Below are 24,627 nucleotides of genomic sequence, written 5' to 3' on the forward strand. Positions count from 1 at the left end.
TAGCCAGTAGGGAGAAGAAACTTTAGGTATTGGAGGCTACATTTGGGAAGTTGTGTTCTAGGGAGCTCCCATTTGTTCTTGTAGTTTTTGGTGTTGAAGGCTTGGTGAGATTTTGTTGACAAGATTTGTGACAGAATGGTGCCAATCTAAAGGCTGAGACAATGATCAGTTAATACATTGATTCTGCTCCATAAACCAGGTGAGATGATATTGATGTTATATTACAACAACCTAGCTAAGCAGCTAAGTAGGATACTCCATTCTCTAGCAAATATCCATGTTTTAACCAAATATGATGGGCATCTCTAAATATACTCTTCCAGCTCTTCATACCGAATGTACTTTATTTGCCTGCCCTTGTGTCAACAACTATGTGGTTATTAATGAGACAAAAAGAAATACTTACAGGCTAAATAGAAGACAATGACAGCCAGCTTCTTGTTCTTGAGGATGGCATTGTAAGGTGTAGGCCCAGCAAGCTGCACCACCCCAGGGAAGCTACTCTCCATTATTCCTAGCACCACTTCATCATCCTGTTGCAACTCTTCTGTCTCACACAAATATATATAAAAAGTTAGAAAGTAAATAAAAAAATAATAGAATAATGTTAATGAATCCCATCACTTTCAGAATGTTTTGACATATATCATTACATCTCTACTATGTGGAAAAACATTGTCACTATTTTTATTTCTTTTGGAATGGTTACTGCTTCCTTGTCAGAGATCCATCCAACTCAACTCTCCCATTGCAACACTTTTTCTCCTGTGGTACTATTTCTATTTTCACATGGTTGTTTCTTCCCATTGGACTCAGACAATGTATACTTAAACTACTTTCTGGGGTTTTGGTAAACACTAAGTCCAACTGTGATGGTTCTTCTCCTCTGCTTCTTGTAGGCTTGTTCACCCATTGTTGCACTGTATTCACCATCAAGGTTTGCACAAGTTCTTCACTCCATGACCCAACATTTTCTTTCACTTCCATATCCTCCCATTTAATTCCTTTAGTGTTGAAGTTGCCTAATGAGAGCACCTTGTTACTTTTCCTTATCATTTCCTCTATACTATTTTTTGTTTCTAGTTGTATACTTTTAAATTTATTGGTCTCCCATGCATTACTTTTTGGTGGTATGTGGGTCACAATGATTTTCCTTTTTTCACTTCCTTTGATCTTAATCACAACAATAAATGTTTCTGCCACTCCATCACCATATTCCACTTCCTCAACAACATCCTCCAATATCATCACTCCTCTTCCTCCCTTTCCTTTTCTGTCTTTCCTACATGTGCTATATCCTTCCTTTGTAAATCCCAACTTCATTTCCTCTTTTAATTTGATTTCTGTTAAACATACCACATCTGATTTATTGTTCTTTAAGTAGTCCTTAGGTTCCAATAGGTTCTACACCAAACCATCTACATTAGTATACATAACCTTTAAACTTCTGCTTGATGATCTTGCATGGCATTTTTGTGCCACCATTTCCTCACTTTCATGTCCACAACTTTCCAGGTGAATCTCCTGACTTGTTCCTGTGTTCTCTCCTTATTTTTTGACTGGGCCTCTACTCTCAATTCTTTCACTTTAGTTGTCTCTTCTTTGTTCATATCTCTTTTTATCCATATTTCCTTCACTCCTACTTTTGCCAATTTTCCTGTTTTTTCCACATGTGTGAGTGTGTATTTACATAGTTGTATTTACATATCTGTATTGTACAGGGCACAAACCAAAGCTCATTTTTGTCCTGTCTCCATAACCATATTTATCCAGTTTCTCTTTAAACATGTGTACACTGCCAAAACCACCTCTTCCTTCAAATCATTCCAGATTTCAATAGTTCTATACGGAAAGCTGTATTTCTTGATGTTGCTTGAACATCCACTCTTTTTTATTTTCTTCCCATGCCCCCTCGTCCATCTCTCTTTCTCCTTTCTCCATTTGTGTAACCAAGTCATTTCTGTCTATTCTTTCTATATTTTTTACTATTTTGTACATTGTTATCAAGTCTCCTCTTTCTCTTCTCTCTTGTAGTGTTGGTAATCCAATCTCTTCAAGTCTTTCTTCATAGCCTAAGTCTTCATAAGCTTAAATCTGTGTTTATAAAGGAAACCAATTTTGTGGCACCAAAAGTGATATCACTGATACAATTAAAGTAACAAGAAATCAAGAAACTACTGGAAGAACTGGATGTTAGAAAAGCTATGGGACCAGATCAAGTAAATAGATGGATGTTAAAAGAATGCAGAGAACAAATGGAGGAACCCATATGGGATATAATCAACAGCTCATTCAGAGAAGGAAAAGTACCAAGGGAATGGATAAGAGCTAATATAGTCCCAATATACAGAGGGGGAAATAAAATGGAACCATTACATTAGAGACCAGTGTCACTAACAAGTATTATAAGCAAGCTTTGTGAAATAGTAATTAAAAATAGATGGTGCAATATTTAGTAGATGAAAAGATAATTACAGAAAAGCAATTTGGATTCAGGCAAAGGAGATCCTGTGTCACAGATCTGTTGAGCTTTTATATGAGAGTAATAGATGGAGTGGAAGAGAGGGATGGATGGGTTGATGTGGTATACCTGGATCTCAAAAAAGCATTTGATAAAGGTCCCCATAAAAACTTCATGTGGAAGCTAGAGAATGAAGGAGGACTAAAGAGAGCAACATTGAGATGGATGGAGGATTATTCACAAGGGAGGGAAATGAGAACAGTAATCTGAGACACTAATTCAAGTTGGTGCAAAATGACAAGTGGAGTACTGCAAGGATCTGTGTTGCCACCTATTATGTTTCAAATATATGTAAATGATATGACAGTGGATCTAAATAGTTATATAAACCTTTTTGCTGATGATGCAAAAATAATGAAAATAATAAACAACAAAAATGATTGCAAGGAGTTACAAAAGAATATTGACAAGATATATGCATGGAGCCAAAGACAGAAACTAGAAATTAATGCCAGAAAATGCCATGTGTTGGAAAAAGTAAAAAGTAAAAAGACTAGTGAGATTATAAAATGGGAGGAGAAATAATAATAATGAAAAGTAATGAAGAAAAAGATTTGGGAGTAATGATCCAGGACACACTATCACCTGAACAGCACATAAATGGGATATTTGTCTCTTTATACAGCTTGTAAACAAAAATTAATGTGGTGTTTAACTATCTGGATAAAGAAATGATGGAGAGGTGCTACTATGGCTTGTTATCTACCTGTCATTAATCTTCTTTGGTATACAATCTACCCTTTATATTGAAATCTATGTGTCATGAATCTTTTGTATGCAATCTACACTTTATACTGTGATCTACAACAAGAAAAGTTGTACTTATCAAGAACAAGGAAAACACTTGTCTTAGTATTGAGAGAAAATGTCTGATTAGAGAGTCTGAAGCATGAGTGAAATGTCTGTTCTAGTATCAAACTTCAAAGAAGAGACCATGAGACACTTCACCCAATTATTCAGAGAGAAGTCGCTGAAGGCTCAATAATCCATTCCGACGACTGGCCAGCTTACTCTAATTTAAACCAACTCAGATTTCATGTAAATCATCAGCAATATTACGTTGATTCTAACATCAGAGCTCATACTCAAGGAACCAAAAGTTCCTAGCTTGATGTGAATCAATCAAAGAGCATTTCAATCTCACCGAGACTACTTCTGTTGGCAGATGATGAAAAAAGAAGCTCCTGACCTCTATTTAATACTTTTAGCTGATGTACTGTATGTGCTGTTCATCACTAGAATATGAATAAAAGAAAAAAATTTTGATATTTTAATTACATTTTCTTTATGCTATATATCATTCCAAAATAAAAATTTGTACAGTGTAGATACTTTTCCTTGTAGGTAACAACCCAAAGTATGGTATAGATATTTTTTTCCTGTAGATAACAAGCCAAAGTAGCACCATGATGGAGAAAATTATAACAAGCATGATACGACCTAAACTGGAATACACAGCAGTAGTTTGGGCTCCACATAGAAAAAAAGTTATATGGAAACTGGAAAGAATGCAGAGGATAGCGACAAAGATGGTACCAGAATTGAGAGACTTAAGCTATGAAAAAAGACTTGAAGAGATGGGTTTACCAACACTACAAGAAAGAGGAGACCTGATAACAATGTGCAAATCAGTAAACAACATAGAAAGAATAGACAGAAATGACTTGGTATTACAGATGTAGGAAAGAGAGAGAGAGAGAGATGGATGAAGGGGTATGGGAAGAAAATAAAGAAGAGGTTTGAGTGACATCAAGAAATATAGCTTTCTGAATTGAACTATTGAAATCTGGAATGATTTGAAGGAAGAGGTGGTTTTGACAAACAGAGTACACATGTTTAAAGAGAAACTGGATAAATATGGTTATGGAGACAGGACAAAATGAGCTTTGGTTCATCCCCTGTACAATACAACTAAGTACAGTAAAATCCCTCTTATCCGGCATCAATGGGACCACCGACATGCCGGATACTTGAATATTGCCGGATACTTGAATAGAAGTGAAATTATGTCCATAATCACCACCCTACACTCATGCATCTTACCATAACAAAGATCAGCTGATCTTAATCAGCAGCTGATCTGATCAGCTGCTTAAGTGTAAGCACAACACGCTTCCTCTTTTCTACAACTTTAGGCATGATGAAGGTGTCAGGCGATAAACAGTGCACAAGCGGGACTGAGTCACTGAGTAAACACAGTGCAGTGGGCCGCGGGTGGCTCGAAGCAGTGCACTCTGGTGGCGAGGGGACAAAGTATGCCTCGCGCGGGAATTTTAATCGATTTTATGAGTACACATTGATTTTTTATTGATTTTAGGGCTCGAGGAAAAATGTGCCGGATACTTGAAGCTACCGGATACTCGAATGCCAGATGAGAGGGATTATACTGTAAATACAACTAGGTAAATAAACACATTTTTAGATGCACTGCCACAGCACTGCTTTATGCCAGATATGAGGACAAAACACACACTCATACATTTTTCTGAGCCATGTTACCAGAATTAATAAGTGTTTTACAGTGTTTAGTTTTGTGCCATGTCTTCAGAAGAAAGCAAGTGCACTGCATGTGTGTGTGTGTGTGTGTGTGTGTGTGTGTGTGTGTGTGTGTGTGTGTGTGTGTGTATATATATATATATATATATATATATATATATATATATATATATATATATATATATATATATATATATATATATATATATATATATATATATATGTGTGTGTGTGTGTGTGTGTGTGTGTGTGTGTGTACTTGTGTGTGTGTATATATATATATATATATATATATATATATATATATATATATATATATATATATATATATATATATATATATATGAGTAGCTGGCTGCGACAAGGGGCCAAGTGCCAACCAGTGTGAAATGGAGTTAATAATGTATTCTAAGATGTATTTCCCATACATCTTAGAAATAACACTGATGAGATCGTATCTCTATTATGCATGCAGCTAATGTCCATTAATCATAATAGTGTATACCTCATCAACTATGCTATTGCCATCACTATCTTTTTGGTAAATGAAGAGGCAGCTGTTGATAATGATGGTTAATTCTAATGCAAAACATAAGTGTATACTATTGTTACTAAAAAAATTAGTGTTACACACATGAAAGTTTCTATAAATTACAATAAAAAAACTTCATTGCAGGATGCATGTAAGTTTTCTCCATCAACATGTACCACACCAGCCCAAACTGTCATATGACATTGCTAATGCCAATATCCTTATGCTTTGTGTTAAGTTATTATTGGAAGCTATGTTATTAAGGTACAATTATTACTTAACTATTGCTAGGAGAGAGATAGAGAGAGAGAGAGAGAGAGAGAGAGAGAGAGAGAGAGAGAGAGAGAGAGAGAGAGAGAGAGTACTATCACAATGGCACGTTACCATGGTGATAGTGCACTCTCTCTCTCTCTCTCTCTCTCTCTCTCTCTCTCTCTCTCTCTCTCTCTCTCTCTCTCTCTCTCTCTCTCTCTCATATGATCTTGAAAATCACTTGCGAATTTTTTAAAGAGTAGAAGATAAAAATGTTAAGAATAAACAACAGCAGATCCTCACTATAAACTGTCACTGCCCTGAAATGGTTTACAGTGAGGAGAGAGAGAGAGAGAGAGAGAGAGAGAGAGAGAGAGAGAGAGAGAGAGAGAGAGAGAGAAAGAAAGAAAGAAAGAAAGAAAGAAAGAAAGAAAGAAAGAGAGAGAGAGAGAGAGAGAGAGAGAGAGAGAGAGAGAGAGAGAGAGAATGAAGGGATATAGTAGAAATTATCATACATCTGGCAGCATTGTCCATCCCTCCTTCTAGAGAGAGTTGCACAGAGATAGTGTAACTGAGCCTGCAAGAAGCACTAAAATTATTGTCATGGAGTATTTTACTTAGGAATCTGAGTCTGTTCTTAATGAATCATCAAGAGATGATGCATGTCAATAGGTTTTTTGTTCAAAGGTTTACTGAGCCATGTGCAAGTTTCAAAATCTGAAAATATTTCCTGCTTAACACACTGCATTATTCATCAATTTATAACTCTTTAATTATTCAATGTAATGAAATCAGAAGTATATCACATGAAAGCCAAGAAAATATAGTCTATAACAAGATATAACACACAACTGCATATACTTTGTACTGGACACAATAGACAGGTAAATTGGTGGTGAATGACCGATGCGTGCACTGTGCTTAACTTTAATCGCAATTTACTTGTTTGTTTACTTTTGACACTTTGCCGTTAGTTGCAACCAGCTACCCATGTACATATATATTGTTACAACCAGATCTAACTCCTCTCACAACTGTCTGTTTTGTTTCCAAAATTTCTAGCTAACATTCTCATATTCAAGTCACCTACATCACCATCTGCATAAGCATTAAGCAAACAACCTTGTGGATATCACAAATCCTTGCAGCAGCCATATCTAAACAAGAAACCATTCACTCAAATTACTACCCACTCCAACACATGTTTTATAGTTCACATATTTTTTTATTTTTTTAATGATATATTCAAAAGTTTGCTTAGATTCTGATTAGATTTATGTCAATATACTAGAGCATATCAAATAACTGTGTCAGAGAGAGAGAGAGAGAGAGAGAGAGAGAGAGAGAGAGAGAGAGAGAGAGAGAGAGAGAGAGAGAGAATGTTGGAAACAGCACAGCAGTAATACTCACCTACCACCTGTACAGGAAGATATCCTTGCTCCTCTTTGCTTTGGGGTTCTTTCTGGTGCATGACAAACAACTGTTCCTTAACCCACTCTAGTGCATCATCATAATCATTGAGCAATGTTGTTGCACTCTTCTGATCCCTTTGAATGAAGGCAAGGGCTGGTGTGGTGATGGAATGATAATTCAGCCCTACTGTGGCAAGCAACTCTTTACTGACACCTTCCCTGCAAATCAAAAAAATGCTTCTGCAGATAATGGTACAATGAATTAAAGCTACTTTTTTTTCATTACTATTATCACTTATCTAAGATGTCCTTAAAAAAGGAATTAACATTATGGAAATACCCCAGTATAAGTAGAAAGTATATGCAATGCCACAAAAATTAAGGCAATTCTTCAACTGCACAAGTCTCAGTTTTTTATTCCTACCTATTATGGCCAAGAATTAAGATAGTGACCACTGTTGGGCAGTGGGTAGTGGCAGCAAATTGAAATCACACCAAAATTTTTTTTTATATCACAGGTAACCCTTATCATGGCCAGCCAAGGTTTGAATATTAATCAATTTTACTTCTCAGAGCCACCTTTTACTGGTCTGAAGAAGCTACAATCCTAATACATACCCTAATACATACAAAGGATGTTTGGTAGCTGTTACTAACAGCATTATGTATCCTCTATATATATTTGGGATGTGACATGATGTGTTGGCTTCCTCTGATTGACTATTACATTACTAATATAATATGTGATATAAAGATAATATCATGCTCTCTATTATAGAGTTGAAATTTTATTTAAATCCTAATCACCATACTGTATTTACAAAAAAATTCCAAAGATGTGTATTTACCTCCCCTATCCTGTTGATATATAGTTGCCTACTTCCTCTGTTTTGCTTTCTGTCCCTTCTGTGTGCTGGAGGTCTTACCACTCCTTGTCAACTTCCAGAGAAGTCCTTTGTATACCTCTAATACATAATAGTTCCTATAGGTATCTAGACAAGGCATTCCTCTTTGATGGTGGCTGGGTTTCACCTACCCATGATGTGATCTTAAATCATCCTGATCTGGAGATAATGTTGGTAAATTTCTTGCATGTTGGTTGTAATAATTTGCTAGAATGTCTTGTCTCTGTCTCAAAGTCTCCACCAGGTTTTCTCTGCACATGTTGACATTCCACAGCTGGATATTCCATATTTTCCCCCCATAAAGTAGTTCTGCATGCCCAGGGACTTTCTAGTCAATATATTGTGGAGATATAATTGTGCTGTGCATGGATCTAGTCAACCATCCTTTGATTTTTTTGTAGATCTTTCAGTCTGGATTGTACTTACTATGAATCACTTCATGGCAGGTAGTGTAGTAAACTTACTATATGTTCAATTCCCCACTGTTCTGTAAAGAGCTTGAAACTCTTAGCAGCAAACTGTGTTCCATGGTCAGTGATAACACTGTATGGCATACCATATTCTGAAAAAAATTGCCTGAGAGCATTGATGACTGCCAGGATGAAACACTGTGAGAGCATTTTGTGCAATATCAGGATTTTTAAGTAGTTGTCTGCAATGGCCACATACTTATATCTATCAGCTCTGCCCATACCACTTGCCAGTGGTGTGTGTGTACATCATGAGACATGAAGAGATGTGCTTTCTGGAACTCGTGACATATTTTGCACCTTTGTAGCATGAACTGAATGTCCACATTCATTCTAATTAAGTACAGGTTGAGAATCCTTTTCCCAACATTAAAAAAAACTTGAAAGCCTTCAAAATCCATTTTTTTTTTTATGTTGATATGACACATCATAAGAGGAAAATTTCACAGTGTTAGAAAGGTTCCACTTCTTACAACTGTCAAATGGTGCTATGAAACATGATTTCACCTATCCTGGGTGGGGTTTCACCAGTTCGGGTGAGCTGGCATTAGTTTGCTGTCAGCAGTCATCACAGTAACGCCTTCACTCATTACTCTTTGTGATTACTGCATGTTGTGTGCTCTATGCTGTAAAAATATTGTTGAAAATGACAAAAGAGCCTGTAGACACTGCTATGGGTAGTAGTGAAAAGAAAAAGAGAAAACACCTTTTTTCAGAAATAAAATGTATTTTTTCACTTACCTGTTTCTTATATTAACATTTACAATGCTTCTCACTACCCAGCCATCTAATCCCACATTCAAAACAAATTCATTCATATTCCACCCTATGGCGACCTCTGGTAACTCACTGGCAACCCTACCTCCCTCAGTTGAGACTGTCATTCATTCTTGACACATGGCAAAAAGCAAGGAGGATGGGAAGGCTAAGTATATAAGTAGCAGGTAAGTGAAAAATACATTTAATTTCTGAAAATGGTAATTGTTTCACATACTGGTTCTTATACTAGCAGATTCCCACATTACAGGAGGTGGGTTATGCCATAGGAGTGGAATATGACAAAGGGTTAATGGTCCACATTATAAGTCTGTTAAGTCTCATCTCAAGTTTGGATCCTGAGACATAAGAGAGTATCGAGGAGGTTGCATCATGGCTGAAGGTATGAATAGCTGGCTTCCTCTTTGATGGTATTAGGGAACCACCAGCAGCATGCACCCCTGAGTCACTTAGAGTCCTGTAGTCACCACCCATCCCCAACCCAAATCATGGTAGGTGTAGGGGAAGTGAGAAAAACACAAGTGCTCTAATGAACTTCCCTTCATTATACTGTTGTAAGAGGTTGGCGTTCTTGGGGAAGCTAAGCCCCAGAAACTGTCATGACACCAATCAACAGACCCTAGCACTTAAGGCAATTTGCTGTCATAAAAGATGGATGTGCTGAGAAGGGAGTTAAGCTACCAAGTCTCCAGCAGCAACTACTGGTCCCAAGGCAAAGACATCTCCCTCTTGCCTCTGAATGTCTTGTAAGTAGTAGTCCACAAACACGGAATGGGTCTTCCAGCAGCCTGCTTCTAAGGTGGAAGGGATGGATCTGTTCTTCAAGAGAAGCATGGATGTGGCAATGCCCCTAATGTCATGAGCCTGGACCTTAAACAAAGGGCATAAGGCTTCAGGAATATACTCGTGGGCTATCTTAAATGTATCCTAAGGAAAAAAGGAGATTGCCACCTTAGACATTGGTTGTTTAGGGTTCCATACCGACACAAAAAGATTCCTTGGGCTGGATGATAAGAAAGTCACCTGATGATACCTGTTTAAAGCCCTCACAGGACAAAGCAGACATTCCTTGTCTTCCTGTCCCACAACAAGGAAAGGCTACACAGCCAAAAGTCCCTAGGAATGAGGTTAAGAGCTGCTTCTTTCTATCTTTAACACAAATTGAAAGAGGTAAGACAAAACAAGATCCTCCCCATGCATGGTTGCGACTCTTGACATGGCATGAAGCTCACCAACCTTCTTGGCAATTGCTAGAGCTACAAAAAAAGACTTTTTCTTGTCAAATCACATAAGGTTCAAAAGGGGGATGGATTAAGGCCATGAGGACCATGTCCACATTCCATGAAGGAGCTTTGCATGGCGTATGATTAACTTGTGCTGAACAAGTGTTTATGAGTTCCTGGAGAACAGGGTCCAAGGAAAGATCATGCCATTTAATACAGCCTTATATCCTTTAATGGCATTATCTGACAGATTACACTGTTGTCTTGGATAAACTAAAATATCAGCAAATTTTTGGTAGTGTGACACTCCTTGCACCACTCCCTGAGACTCTTCCACTTATATTGGTAGTTCATAAGTGTGGATGGCTGTTTAGATTTCACCAGGAATTCCATGACTTGGGAGGAATAGCCTTGGTGTCTGAGAACTCGCTTGATAGCTTCCATGTAGCTAACTGCAGCCCGATAGAATCTGCAAGTATGTGGCTAGCAAAGAAGGTCCCTGCACTGTGGAAGGCACCAAGGAGTGTCCAGTGAGGCCTGTACAAGATCTGGGAACCATTTTCTCTGTTGCCAGAATGGTGCAATCATGATGAGGTTGGTGTGATGGGCAGTCCTCAGCTTGGTGAGAACTTTCCTGATCAGTAGGAAGGGGGAAAGGCATACAGATCCTGATGATCCCAGCTGTACAGAAAGTTATCTATGGCTATTGTCATTGGATCTTGGAATGAGGAATCAAAGTCTGGAAGCTGAAACTTGAACCTTGTTGTGAACAGATCCACTATGGGTTAACTCCAAAGCCTCCAGAATTGATTGTAGACATCTTGATGAAGGGTCCACTTTGTAGAAATTATCTGATCCTGTCTGCTTAGGCAGTGTGCCAGGACACTGGATGACCCCTTTACGAATTGGGTTAGGATCTGGACAGAATGATCTGCCTTTTGAAGGATCACTTGTGCCTCCATACTGAGTATCCTGGAGCAAGTCCTGCCTTCCTTGGCCAGGTACAACAGGGCCATGGCATTGTCAGAGAACACTGCCACGGTCTTGCTGTGAAAGTATGCTGCAAAGTGAGTCAGATCTAGATGAATGGCCTTGAGCTCCAAGAGGGAATGCTCATGTGGATCCCACAGACCACTCACGGAGCCTTATAAGACTGATGCTCCCCAATCCAATGTTTGACATGTCGGTGTATAGGTACATGTCTGGATAAGCCAATTGCAAGGACTGTCCAATCTGTAGATTGCAATCCGACAACCACCACTGAAGATCATTTAGAATTTCACCATGCCAAGGAACTGGAAGGTCATCTCAATGGAACTGCTGGTTCCATGATTGTGAAAGGTGTAACTGGAAGCCTCTCATCTTGCCCCAGGAATCAGGTGGATAAGAGAAGACATGTGACCTAAGAGCTCACCCAGCTCTTGCTGGGGGAGTTTGAACACTGAGGAAGAACTTGAGTTGGTGCTGAAGACTACCTAGGAGCTGCTGTGTTGGGAGAAAGAATCTCCATCCCTAAAAAGGTCATCAACTGGGAAGGGATCAGCAAGGATTTTTCCCAATTTACTGGAATCCCTTGAGAAGTGCACAGGTTGAGGAGGCAACTGCTTCCTCAACTTGTGCCTCTTGAGCTTTCTGCTCTGAGGATACCAACAGCACCTAGTCATCCAGATAAAGGAGGAGATGAATACCCTGCTGATGTGAAGCCACTGAAACTGCATACATCATCCTGGTGAAAACATTTGGAGCTGTGGAGAGCCTGAAGCAAAGGACCTTGAATTGGAAGTGACAACCCTCCCAAATAAAGTGAAGGAACTGGCGATTGTCTGGGTGGACTGGGACTTGGAAGCAAACATCCCTGAAATCAATAGCCATCATCCAGTCTTGACTGCAAATTGCTGACATGACTGTCCTTACTGTTTCCATCCTAAATGGAGTGGTAATGATGTACTGGTTCAGGGAGGAGAGGTCGAGGATGGGGTGAAATCCTCTGGTGGCTTTGGTCACTACAAAAAAGGTAGCTGTAACCTGGAGTAGCTGGTGCCTCTTCTATTGCTCCTTTTGCTAGCCTTAGATTCTAGTACCTTGCCCTTCTCGGAGCCCTAGGAATATGATCTGAAACTGATGGGGTCAGAGGTGACTGGTGGTGGTGCAGCAAAGGGGATCTTGTAACCTTGGCTGAAAACAGTGAGAACCTATGTCTCCACCACACCCATCCAGATTCTCGGCAAGACAACCTTCTACTGGAATCTGGGAGGGCAGCTGAGCTACTTGTGAAAAAAACTTGCTTGGTGGCTTTGGTCGAAGATAAGGGAAAGATTCAAAAGTAAACTTCTGATGTTGTGTTGGTCTTGCTTATGAAGATGAGTTCAAGTTGTGATGTGAGGAGGCAGGCCAGTGAAAATAAAACCCTGAAGGGTTAGGCCGTGAATTATGATCCACCAAAGGAGTGCCTGGAGATGGCTATGGAGATGGCATTGCCCATGCTGCCGTTTGCTGGAAAGAAATTGAAGCAGCCTTATCTGCTACCCAAAGAGTTTCCTTAATCCTGTCCTCATCAAACAGTAAGGCAGAGTCAAGTTAGCTAGAGAGAACCTCCCTGGCCACCATTACAGACAAAATGGCAGGAAGAGAAAACCCAGAAAAGCAAAACCCTTAAAAAAGGAAGACATATCCTAAGAAGCATTCTTAGAAGTCCTGGAGATCTGAGAAATGGAATCCTCCAGTCCCAGTGAACCATGTCTCAAACCACTATCTGATCCAGCAGGGAGTGGATGAAAGTAATCACATGAAGTGGGTAAGGGGGGGATTTGATCCTAGCCCTTGCCTTCCTGTAAGCCTTGTTCTTAACTTTATACTCACACCTCTTCTACAATGTCTGCTGGTATTTAAAAGCACTGAAAACCATCTTATGGCTCCACTTGGCACATTCTTGACACCTGTTGTTTACATTACAAAAACCAGCACAGCAGACAATACATACAGTATGGGGGTCGTAGTGGGCACTCCCAAGCACCCTCCAGCAACCAGATGAAGCACAGACTTTCCTGGGGAAGTGCAAGGATAAAGAATGATATGAAGACAGCAAAGAAACAGGTGGAGTGTCAGTGCCAGAAACATGGCCACTAGGTGAATCACCATCCTCCTGCCCCACAACAAACTGTTTGGGGGAAGCCTCATCCTGTCCCCTGAAGCCGACAAACCCACTGGGTGGGGACAACACTCTCCTGATGGTGTGGGAACTCAGCCATAAAGCAAAAAATGAGAGACAGCTGGATAATGAAAATTGAGAGCACTGTAGAAACCTGAGTCTTCACAGAAGTGTGTCTCAAGAAAGAATGACAGTCTCAGTTGGGGGAGGCAAGGTTGCCAGAGGTCACCATAGGGTAGAAAGTGAATGAATTTGTTTTGAATGTGGGATTAGATGCCTGGGTAGTGAGAAGCATTGTAAATACTGATATAAGAAGCAGGTTGCATGTGAAACAAAATTATGTTTATCTATAACACAGAAAGTCGTCAAGTTCTTGAAAAAACAAACAAACTTGACAGCAGTATAAGTGTGAAATGTTTCACTGAGGAGTTTAGTGATGGTGATCAATTTCTAGAAACTTGTTAAAAAAAAAAGTAAAAGGTTAACCCTTAAACCACAGCATGTATTGTAACTTGAAGGTCTCTACATACTGGGTAAAATAGAATTTTTAATATGAGAAGGTTGTATCATGAATGATATTTATGGGTTTGTTGTATTTCTGGGAAAGGTTGTTTCCACGTATGTAGTGTGTCTATTGTTCATTCGCTGACGTGGCAGCGTCTCGGTGATGCCAGTCGGGCAGGCCTGAGCCAGTCCTGCCACTCCACACCCCATGGATAGGTCATCCTGCTACTGTGCTGCTCGTAGGCAAGGTGACGGTGACTTTGTCTCTTGTGCGTTTGGATGTGGTAGAGCAAGGTGCCCACAGTGTGGAGCTGGTGCAAGGGCTCATGACTGCTTTGGGCTCCCCAGGACCAGTAGTGTTATGCTGCATGGTAACACTCTGGGTGGTGACAAGTGCAGATTTGAGGCGGCAGTCCAGCACGGCTTAGGACAAGAGTGCTATAGGGCCACCGAAGTATGTATGCCTTTCAGCATTATGTTCCTTTCAGTGTGTGATTATTTACATACGTGTGTATAGGGAAATTAATCCGGGGATCTAGTACATTTTCATTGCTTCTCGGGGATTTTTCATCACTACCAGCATTAACATAGTGATGATTGGGGTTTGGTCAGCACTGGGTCTGTTATGGGATTATCATTGTGAGTTTTATTTTTATTGTACTGGCCAGAACCACATTGTCATTTACAACGGTCTTATTGTAATGCATTTTACAGGTTGAAATTAAACATTTGACAAAGCTCAACCCGGCTATTCTCGTCCTACAAAGGTATTACATGCTCTGTGCTCTGTGCAGCAGGAAGATGTTCCTGGTGAAGAGAGGTTTATTTATATTGTTTTTGCTGTTGTACCCACATACACACAAGTTGCCCTCCTAACACATCTTGTTTTCCTTGAAATACAGTTCTTCCTGTTTTTTTCAAATGGCTATTATTCTATACATTGGTGTGTGTGTGTGTGTGTGTGTGTGCATTTACCTAGTTGTGTTTTACAGGAAAAGAGCTATGCTCATGCTGTCCTGTCTCCATATCCATAAGCAACCAGCTTAACTTTAAATTTATGAATATTTTTTGCTTGTACCACTGTTTCATCTAAGTTGTTCTATATTTCTATGCTTCTATTTGGGAAACCATATTTCTTGACATCTCTTCTACTTGCTGTTTTCTTCAATTTCACACCATGTCCTCTTGTATCTCTTGAGTCCCACACAAATAAGTCTTCTTTGTCAACTTTATCCTTACCCTTTAAAGCTCTGTATATAGCAATCAGGTCTTCGCTTTCTCTTCTCTCTTGTAATGATGGAAGCTTCAATCTCCTTAATCTTTCTTCATAGGTTAAATCTCTCAAACTTGGTACCAATTTGGTTGCAGCTCTTTGGATCCTTTCTATTTTTTTTTTTTTTTTTCATTATGGGGTGACCAAACAATTGTGGCATATTCCAGTTTTGGTTGAATCACATATTCCATCAACTTTTTCATCATCTCTTCATCCATGTAAGCAAATGCCCCTTTCATCTTTCTTAGTAACTCAGGTTTCCCCAACTATTTTCTTTACATGTTTTTCTGGTGATAAATTATCACTGATTGTAATTCCCAAGTCTTTTTCTTCTTTGGTTTCCTTAATTTCCACATCTCCCATGGTGTAGGAACTTATCAATCTTCTTTTGCTTTTTCCTAATTCCATCACCTTGCATTTCTTTGCATTGAATTCCATTTCCCATTTCTTACTCCATTTATATATCTTATTTAGATCTTTCTGTAATATTTCACAATCCATATTGTTTTCCACTCTTTTCAATAATTTTGCATCATCTGCAAACAGACTTATATAACTGTCAACCTCGTCCACCATATCGTTGACATACTACAGAAACAGTACGGGGGCCCTGTGGTACTCCACTTGTAACTCTACACCATTATGATTTTTCTCCCTTTATTACTGTTCTCATTTCTCTATCCCTCAAGAAGTCTGTAATCCAATTCAGTGTGTTTTCTTGCAAACCCCCTATATTTTTAATTTTCCATAGCAGTCTCTGGTGTGGTACCTTATCAAATGCTTTTTTTAGGTCTCAGTAAACACAGTCTGCCCAACCCTCTCTCTCTTGAATTATATGAATTGCTCTGCTATAAAAGCTCACTAAATTCATGACACAAGATCTTCCGCTTCTGAAACCAAATTGTCTGTCAGTCAATGTATGTGTTTCTTCTAAATATTCCATCCATCTGTTTTTTAACTATTCTTTCTGCTATTTTTGCCACCACACTTGTTAGGGACACTGGTCTGTAATTCAGTGGATCTTCTTTATTACCTCCTTTAAAAATGGGCACAATATTGGCTCTCTTCCAGTATAGAGGAATTATTCCTTCCTTAAAAGAACATGCTATGGTATTGTGTATACCTTCTGCCAGATGTTCACAACATTCCTTAAGTATCCAGTTGGACACTCCATCTGGTCCTTGAGCTTTACTTCCATCCAAATCTTTCATAATCTTCTTAGTTTCACTTATGTCCACCTGTATCTCTCTCATCACATTGCCTCTGTGCCATGCTCTTTCTCCTTCAAATTTGCTTTCTTTGGTAAATACTGACTGGAAGCACTTGTTCATTAATCCTGCTTGTAACCATGTATCTTTGTATGTAGTGTCATCTTTCATTAATTTATCTATTGTTTACCTGTTTTTTCATCTTCCCATTCACATATCTGAAGAATAACTTCGGCTCATCTTTGCATTTGTTAACTATATCTTTCTCAAAATTCCTTTCTTCATCTCTCAGGATTCTGATATATTAATTTCTTGTCTTCTTGAAATTTTCTCATTTCTCACTTCCTCCTTTTTTCTCCATCTATTCCATGCTGCTTCTTTTTCTTTTCTTGCTGTTATACATCTTGTATTAAACCAGTCTTTTTTCCTTTTCACTTCCTTTGTTTTGATCTTTGGTACATATCTACTGACCCGTTCATTATAAATTTCCATGGATATGTCCCACTTTTCCTGTGTACTGCTTGCCATGAACAGTTGTTTCCATTTAGCCTCTGCAAAATATTCCCTCAACCTGATAAAATCTGCTTTCCTGTGATTATTATATCTCCCATTCTTGTAAACTTCATTCCTATTTTCTATTGGACCACTGCCTATACTGAATTTAATTAACAGATGGTCACTTTTACCTTGTGGGCACTGATAATTTATTCCTTCAATGATGTCCATTTCCTTTGTAAACACCAAGTCTAGCCTTGATGCCTTTTCATTACCCCAAAATCTTTTATTTTCTCCAGTCCACTGGGTCATAGTATTTGTCATTATTAAATTTAGAAGCATATATCCCCATGACTCTTCTGCCCCGTCCGTGGTCCACTCTTCCCAGCATACCTCCTTGCAATTAAAGTCACCCATAAATGTTATATTGTTACTCTCTGCCAGTATTCTCTCCAAACAATTACTAGTATCTCCTAACAATAATTCATAATCCTCTTGGGTCCATGCATTCATTTCTGGGGGTACATAAGCCACTGCAAAATCTCTTCTTCCTTCTCCTTTCCTTTTTGTTTGAATTCTAATTACTTCCACCATTCCTTCTCCTATTTCAACCTCTTCCACTGTTATACTCTTCTTTGTAAGTAACATGACTCCTCCCCCTTTCTTATTATTTCTATGTTTTATCCACACATTATAATTACAATTACCAATTCTTATATTTTCTGTCGTCTCATTTAGTTTAACTTCAGTAATACCCCATGATGTTGGGCTGCTTTATCTTAATATAATTATTCAATTCTTGCAATGTTGATATTAAACCACTTATATTTGTATATGCCATTGTCCACTTTTTATTTTTCCATACATTATTTACATTTTCTATTCTTTTTTTGTCAGATATCACTTCCTGAGCCTCTAGTCTTTTACCTTCCAATAGAACTTTTTTTCTCTTCCTCCATTCTGTTCTCATCTTTTGCCTTTGCTTCTTTTATTAGATTGCTTACCTTGAGTCTCTCCTCCTCATTCATGTCCCTTTTTATCCAAACTTTCCTGTATTGCTCTGTCTTGTCCAGTTTCCAAGATATCACTTCCATGGCTGTTATTTGTGCCCTAAATTTTACTTTCAGTGGTCGCTCTCCTCCTTCTATATACTTCCCCAGTCTATGTATTTCCTCAGTTTCACTTATCCAGTCCTCCCCTTCTCTCCATATATTTCTTACAAAGTACTCTGCTACCTTTTTTTTGTTCTCTTTCTCTCTTGTATCTTACTGGCTCTGTTTTCTCTTTTAATCCATATATAACAATACATTTCTTTTTGTCCACTGTGTCCCTTACCATCGATTCCTTCTGTTTGATCACTTTCACAATTTCCTTACTTAAATCTGTCTTTTCCTTCTTTTGCACTTCTATGATTTGTGTAAAGTTAACTTTTTCTTCCTCTTTTTCCTTCCTCCAGATTTGATGTTCACATTTCATCCCTATCATTTCATTTTCCTTTTTTTTTTAACAATATCATTGTTTTCCTTCAATTTTGTTTTTAGATCAGCACATAGTGTTTTCAATTCTTTGTTTTCCTCTTCCAGGTCATGTTTTTTTCCTAATTTTTTCACTCTTTCAATGAGGTCACTGATCATCCCTTCCATCAAAACCATTTTCCTTCCTTGCATTTTATCATGTGGTTCATTATCTTCCTCAAATCTTGGGAATGGTGACCACACTGGCAGCACTCCACTCCCACCTATGGTGTCTGCCTTGCTGGAGTCCCCACTCACTTTACCACATCTGCCATTACTTAAACTTTCTCTTATTTTTTTTATTTCTGGAGACAGGACAACTCTACTTGAGCACAGTTCCTACCTAAGAACACATTCTAGGCTCCTAGTGGTGGCCGTGGTCAAGTAAAATCTTTCTCTGCTGGAGCTTGGATCACTGCTTGTTTACTGGATGACAACATTTGTGTGTGTGTGTGTGTGTGTGTGTGTGTATTTACCTAGTTGTATTTACCTGGTTGTGAAATACAGGACAAGAGCCATACTAGGCTCGTGCAGTCCCGTCTCCATATCGACTTTTATCCAGATTTTCTTTAAATTTATGAATTGTCTTTCCATACAGAGTCTCATCCTTAAGTCCATTTCACACTGTTATACTTCTGTGTGGGAAGTTATGTTTCTTGATGTCTCTTCTACAAACACTCCTTTTCAATTTCCTTCCAAGTCCTCTTGTGTCTCTTGTACCTGGTATTATGAGATCTTCTCTGTCCAACTTTTCCATTCCTTCCAATATTCCATATATTACTATCAAATCACCTCTTTCCCATTTTTTTTCTAGTGTAGTCAGGCCCAATCTCTTCAATCTTTCCTCACAACTATACTCTCTTAAGCTTGCAGGGATTTTAGTTGAAGCTCTCTGGATTCTTTCTAACTTTCTTGTATCCTTTTTCAAACTTGGTGACCACACTAATGCTGCGTACTCCAATCTCAGACATATCATCATTGTTATCAGTTTTTTATCATATCTTCATCAATATAGGAGAATGCTATCTTGATGTTTCTCAGCAGATTATATGTTTCTCCTATAATTTTGTTTATGTGTTTCCCAAATGACAAATTATCAGTAATAATTACTCCTAGGTCTTTTTCTTCTGATCTTAGAGAGATTTCCTCATTCCCTAAGTAATAGTTGCCAGCTAGTCTTCTCACACTTTTTCCAAACCTCATCACACTACATTTTTTAGCATTAAACTCCATGTTCCACCTCAATAACCATTCATTAATCTTAATTAAGTCCTGATTTAAAGCATTGTAGTCCTCTTCATTTGTTACTTTCCTCATAATCTTATCATCATCAGCAAAAAGGTTCATGTAACTTTCTACACCTCCTGTCATATCATTTACATAAGCTGTGAACATAACAGGTGCAATTACCGAATCTTGCAGGAATCTACTTATTACCATTCTCCAGCTTGACCTGCTGCCTTTAATTACTGTACTCATTTCTCTGTTTGTCAAAAAGTCAGTCATCCACTTTAACAGTGATCCACCCAGTCCTCCAGTTTTTTCCAATTTCCATATTAGTCTTCTGTGCAGAACTTTATCAAATGCTTTTCTCAGATCTAAGTATATGTAGTCAACCCATCCATCTCTCTCTTGCACTATGTCTATTATTCTTGAGTAAAAACTTATCAAATTCGTAACACAAGATCTTCCTTTTCTGAAGCCAAACTGTTTCTCTGTTATTACCTTGTTGTCTTCTAAGTATTTCACCCATCTGTTCTTGATAATCTTTTCACAAAATCTTCGCCACCACACTTGAGAGCTATACAGGTCTATAATTTAATGGACCTTCTTTACTTTCGGTCTTGTGAACTGGGGTAATATCTGCCCGTTTCCAATCTATGGGTACTCTACCTTTTACCAGGGTGGTGCTAATTATATTGTGTGTGTGTGTGTATTTACCTAGCTGTATTTACCTAGTTGTATAATACAGGGTCCGAGCCAAAGCTCAATTAGTCCTGTCTCCATACCTGAATTTGTCCAATTTCTCTTTAAACATGTGCACACTCTTTGCCGCAACTACCTCTTCTTTTAAGTTATTCCATATTTCAACCGTTCAATGCGGAAAGCTGTATTTCTTAATATCTCCCAAACAATGACTCTTCTTTAATTTCTTCATATGTCCCCTTGTACGTCTATCTCCTTCCTCCACTTTTACAACTAGGTCATCTCTGTCTATCTTCTCCATGCCATTTACTAATTTGAACATTGTTATCAGGTCTCCTCTTTCCCTTCTTTCTTGCAGTGTTGGTAATCCAATTTCTTCCAGTCTTGTGTGTGTGTGTGTGTGTGTGTGTGTGTGTGTGTGTGTGTGTGTGTGTGTGTGTGTGTGTGTGTGTGTGTGTGTGTGTGTATTTACCTAGTTGTGGTTTACAGGAGAGGAGTAATCTCATAGTATCTCATCTCTATGTCTATCCAGTTTGGTCTTAAAAGCATGGACAGTTACAGCATTGACAACGTCTTCACTGAGTTCATTCCATTTGTTCACACTTCTGTGAGGAAAACTATACTTCTTAATGTCTCTTCTACAATTAACTTTCTTCAACTTCTTACTGTGTCCCCTTGTACTCTGTGTCTAAATTTATAAAACATTCTTTGTCCAAATTTTCCATACCATTTATCATTCTATAGATGCTTATTAAATCTCCTTTCTCTCTCCTATTTTCAAGGGTAGGAATTTCCAGCATTCTTAATCTCTCTTCATGGGTCGACTTACTCAACTCCAGAACCATCTTAGTGACTGCTCTTTGCACTCTAATTTTACGTCAGCAAATCACACCTCTGCTAGAGGTTGCTTCCCCATGAGATACGCTTTGCCGCTTCACGCCACCAGTTGCTGTGCTTCCTTTGCACCGTCCAGATGATTTTCAGCAGCTGCGGGTTTGGCAGCCTTCTTCCCGTGATCCTTCTGGAGCGGAAAGGCTTTGCTACAGCCTGTGACCCAGTTTGGGGCTGGTTGCAACACCACCTGTGATCTGTTTAGGAGCGGGGAGGGATGTGCTTTCTTAATGCACTTGTGGAGCTGATGACTCTCACACTGAGCTGCACCGCCTCCTTGCTGTTGCCGCCGCCATGTCAGATGTCCCGGGCAGTTCCACCAGCAAACGGAGGTCGAGTAAGGAGGGCGATTCTGAACATGCCAGGCATGTGAGGAAAGGATCCTTGCATAGGACTAGCTCCAGGAGCAGCCCTTCTCAGCGGGAGGCTCTTCAGGGCGAAAACAAAAGGCCCCAAGGTCACTCACGGGATGAGGCATCTGCGCCGCCCTGGCACATGGTGATGGATGCTTTGGTTGTTTTACGTAGTGATATGGAGAAATTGAAGGAGGAAAGAAACTTAGGCCCCAGTCGGGGGGCTGATGACGCCGCGGCGGCCACCGATGTAAACATTGACCCTGCTGGCCATGTGGTGCCTCCCTCGGGCGCATCCACAGGATTTTCTGGCTTTACTCCAGCTGAGCATTATCTTTCCAGTGATGATTGTGTCTCGCAGGATGACAGGCAGCCTGACAGTGTTCCCCTGCAGTGTGCCAGGGCGGGCTTACGGTCCTGTGGATGAGGTGTCTGATGGTATTGACCAGCATGTTGCTAATATGGTTAACCATATCTCCTCATGGCTTGCAAGAGGAGGAGTATAAGGAGATTTTGGAGGATGCTGCAGCCAAGAGGCCAGACAACTGTCATGCCTTAGCGCCTGTGGATTGCAACTCACAAGTTTTAGATGCACTGAAGACAGATGCCAAGAAGGCAGACTTCCATTTGAAGGATGTTGGAAAAGACATTATCAAAGCTGCCACAATTTTGACTAAGTCACTCACAGTGCTCACTGAGATCACCCAGACTGGCCAAACAGATGTTGCCCAAGAAGTGGGCATGCTTAATGGTGCCCTGGAACTCCTGGGTCATGCTAATCACAAGAACAACCTGGCTTGCCGGTTCATCCTCAAGCGCGAAATTAACCAGAAGTATGCTCACCTCTGTTCAGACAAGGTGCCCATGACTCGTTTTCTGTTTGGGGATGATGTCTCACTCTTGGCCAAGCACATTGAGGAGTCTGAGAAGTTAAGGAGTAAGATTAATCCAAGGAAACCACTCTCTACCTCGAAGTTTGGTCCTGGTGTAGTGCTGGGAAATTAATTATGTATATTTCTACTTTTTTTCCTAGGCTAAGACCCATGGAGTGTGCGGGGGTGACCAGAATCTCAGTACCATGTGACTAACCCCTCCCCTTCCCCTCCTCTCCTCAGTGTCCTTTTGTCCTTGCTTTCCCCCCCCCCCCCCTCTCAGCGTCACTGTGTTGACCACTTCTATAACAAATTTACCCCGTGAATAAACGTAATTTCTCCTGCTTGGCCAGGTTATAGAGGCGAATTTTTCACCTAATCCCAGAGAATGGGGAGCCCTTAATACGATAAAATTAATTCTATAATGGTAAGGTCTTAAACCAGCTCAAACAAATCCCAGATAATTACGCCGCGCCAATGAGGTTGACGAATCTGATAAGTCTTCTTTGCTTCGCTGCCTTATCACTCCTGTTGCTACGCAAGCCGGGAAGAGATACCAGACTTTGACTAATTCCCCAATTGATTTCAAAAGTCCATTGAATTAAACTTCTTAAAGTAACAACTATAAAGTAAACAGTAACTTAATTATTCATATTTTTCATCCCTGAACTCACAACCTAGTCGCTCCCCCCCTACTAAAAACAAAATTATAACTTAATAAATTTCCCCATTGGAAACCTTTATCCTTAGTTTCCCGCCGATTCCCTCACAAGCAAAGCCAGTCTCTCTCGGATTCTCCTCAGGTGAGCATGCGGTCTGATAATCTCCCCCTCCATTCCTGTAATATTAAGTAAGTGTTTATTTAACAATAATTTTACTAAAGCGAGTCTCTCTCGGATTCTCCTCAGACCCTCTCGGATTCCCCTCAGATATTCCTGTTGATAAACTATTTCTGAGTGGATAGATATTCGCATTTTTTCGTTCTTTTTTGTTGGTTTTCTCCACGGGACTAGTGAAACCACCTGGTTCGAGATCACCGTGTGAGACTGTCCTCAGTTCTATACATACTTTTTGGGTATATATTTGTTATTTATTTATTTATTCTCTGGTCTCCCCCGCAACTCAGTAGTCGCGAAAATATCTCCATCGTAGGTTTATGTAACTGAAGAGTACGCTACCATTTATTTTGTATTTCTGAATTATGTAACTGAAGAGTACGCTACCATTTATTTTTATATTTCTGAATTCCTTTCTTATTATTATTATTTCGGATTATTCCATTATTTATTAAAAATCATAAAAGTGTCAGTATTTGTATTTCTCTTAATCCAGTGATAGGATTTGTAATTATCGTGTGCCACAAGGGAACATCACACCCCTTAGAGGGCACTAAACTGGCAAGTTTAGGGGCTCTTCTGGGAAACTGCCATACAAGGGTTTTATGTCCAGGTTTCATCCATATGGCCAACGCACGCATGGTCCCCGGAGTGAGCAACAGCAATCCTTCTCATGGCAGGGTCCTGAGACAAAAAACTCCCGAGGCCGGGGTCACAATCCCCGGCAGTAACTGAGGTGAGTCATCTTTTTCAAGCTGGCAGACTTCACAATTTTGTACATGAGTGGCATGCCATTACCAGTGATCCAAATATTTTAGATATTGTTCAGTATTGCCATTTAGATATTGATGTTGCTAACATTGGTCCCTTATTTGCTGAAGAAGTTGAGTATGTGTTTAATGTTGAGGAAAAGGAAATTGTTTGCCAGGAAATTGTACAGCTTTTGGGTCTGGGGATTATCAAGGAGACTCAGAGACAGGAGGGGCAAATTCTTTCCCCTATTTTCTTAAGACGGAAGA

General features: G+C 39.4%; 1 protein-coding gene and 1 long non-coding RNA gene across 11 annotated transcripts in view; one reads left to right on the forward strand and one right to left on the reverse strand.

Annotated features, from left to right (window-relative positions):
- The window catches only part of LOC135104938 (thioredoxin domain-containing protein 16-like), a 428,690-nt gene that overhangs the window by 214,147 nt on the left and 189,916 nt on the right, over positions 1-24,627 (reverse strand). For all 10 annotated transcript variants that reach the window (XM_064012732.1, XM_064012729.1, XM_064012731.1 and 7 more), the window contains 2 exons: positions 7,212-7,432; positions 407-547 (listed from right to left, as the gene is read on the reverse strand). In XM_064012732.1, the coding sequence (XP_063868802.1) occupies positions 407-547; positions 7,212-7,432 (362 nt within the window). The remainder of the gene's footprint in view (positions 1-406; positions 548-7,211; positions 7,433-24,627) is intronic.
- On the forward strand, positions 7,439-24,080 carry LOC135104945 (uncharacterized). The gene is made up of 2 exons (XR_010270616.1): positions 7,439-14,694; positions 23,681-24,080. It is a non-coding gene; the product is annotated as an uncharacterized LOC135104945 (long non-coding RNA).

Source organism: Scylla paramamosain, chromosome 11 (assembly GCF_035594125.1).
Source record: "Scylla paramamosain isolate STU-SP2022 chromosome 11, ASM3559412v1, whole genome shotgun sequence".
Lineage (NCBI taxonomy): Eukaryota > Metazoa > Arthropoda > Malacostraca > Decapoda > Portunidae > Scylla > Scylla paramamosain.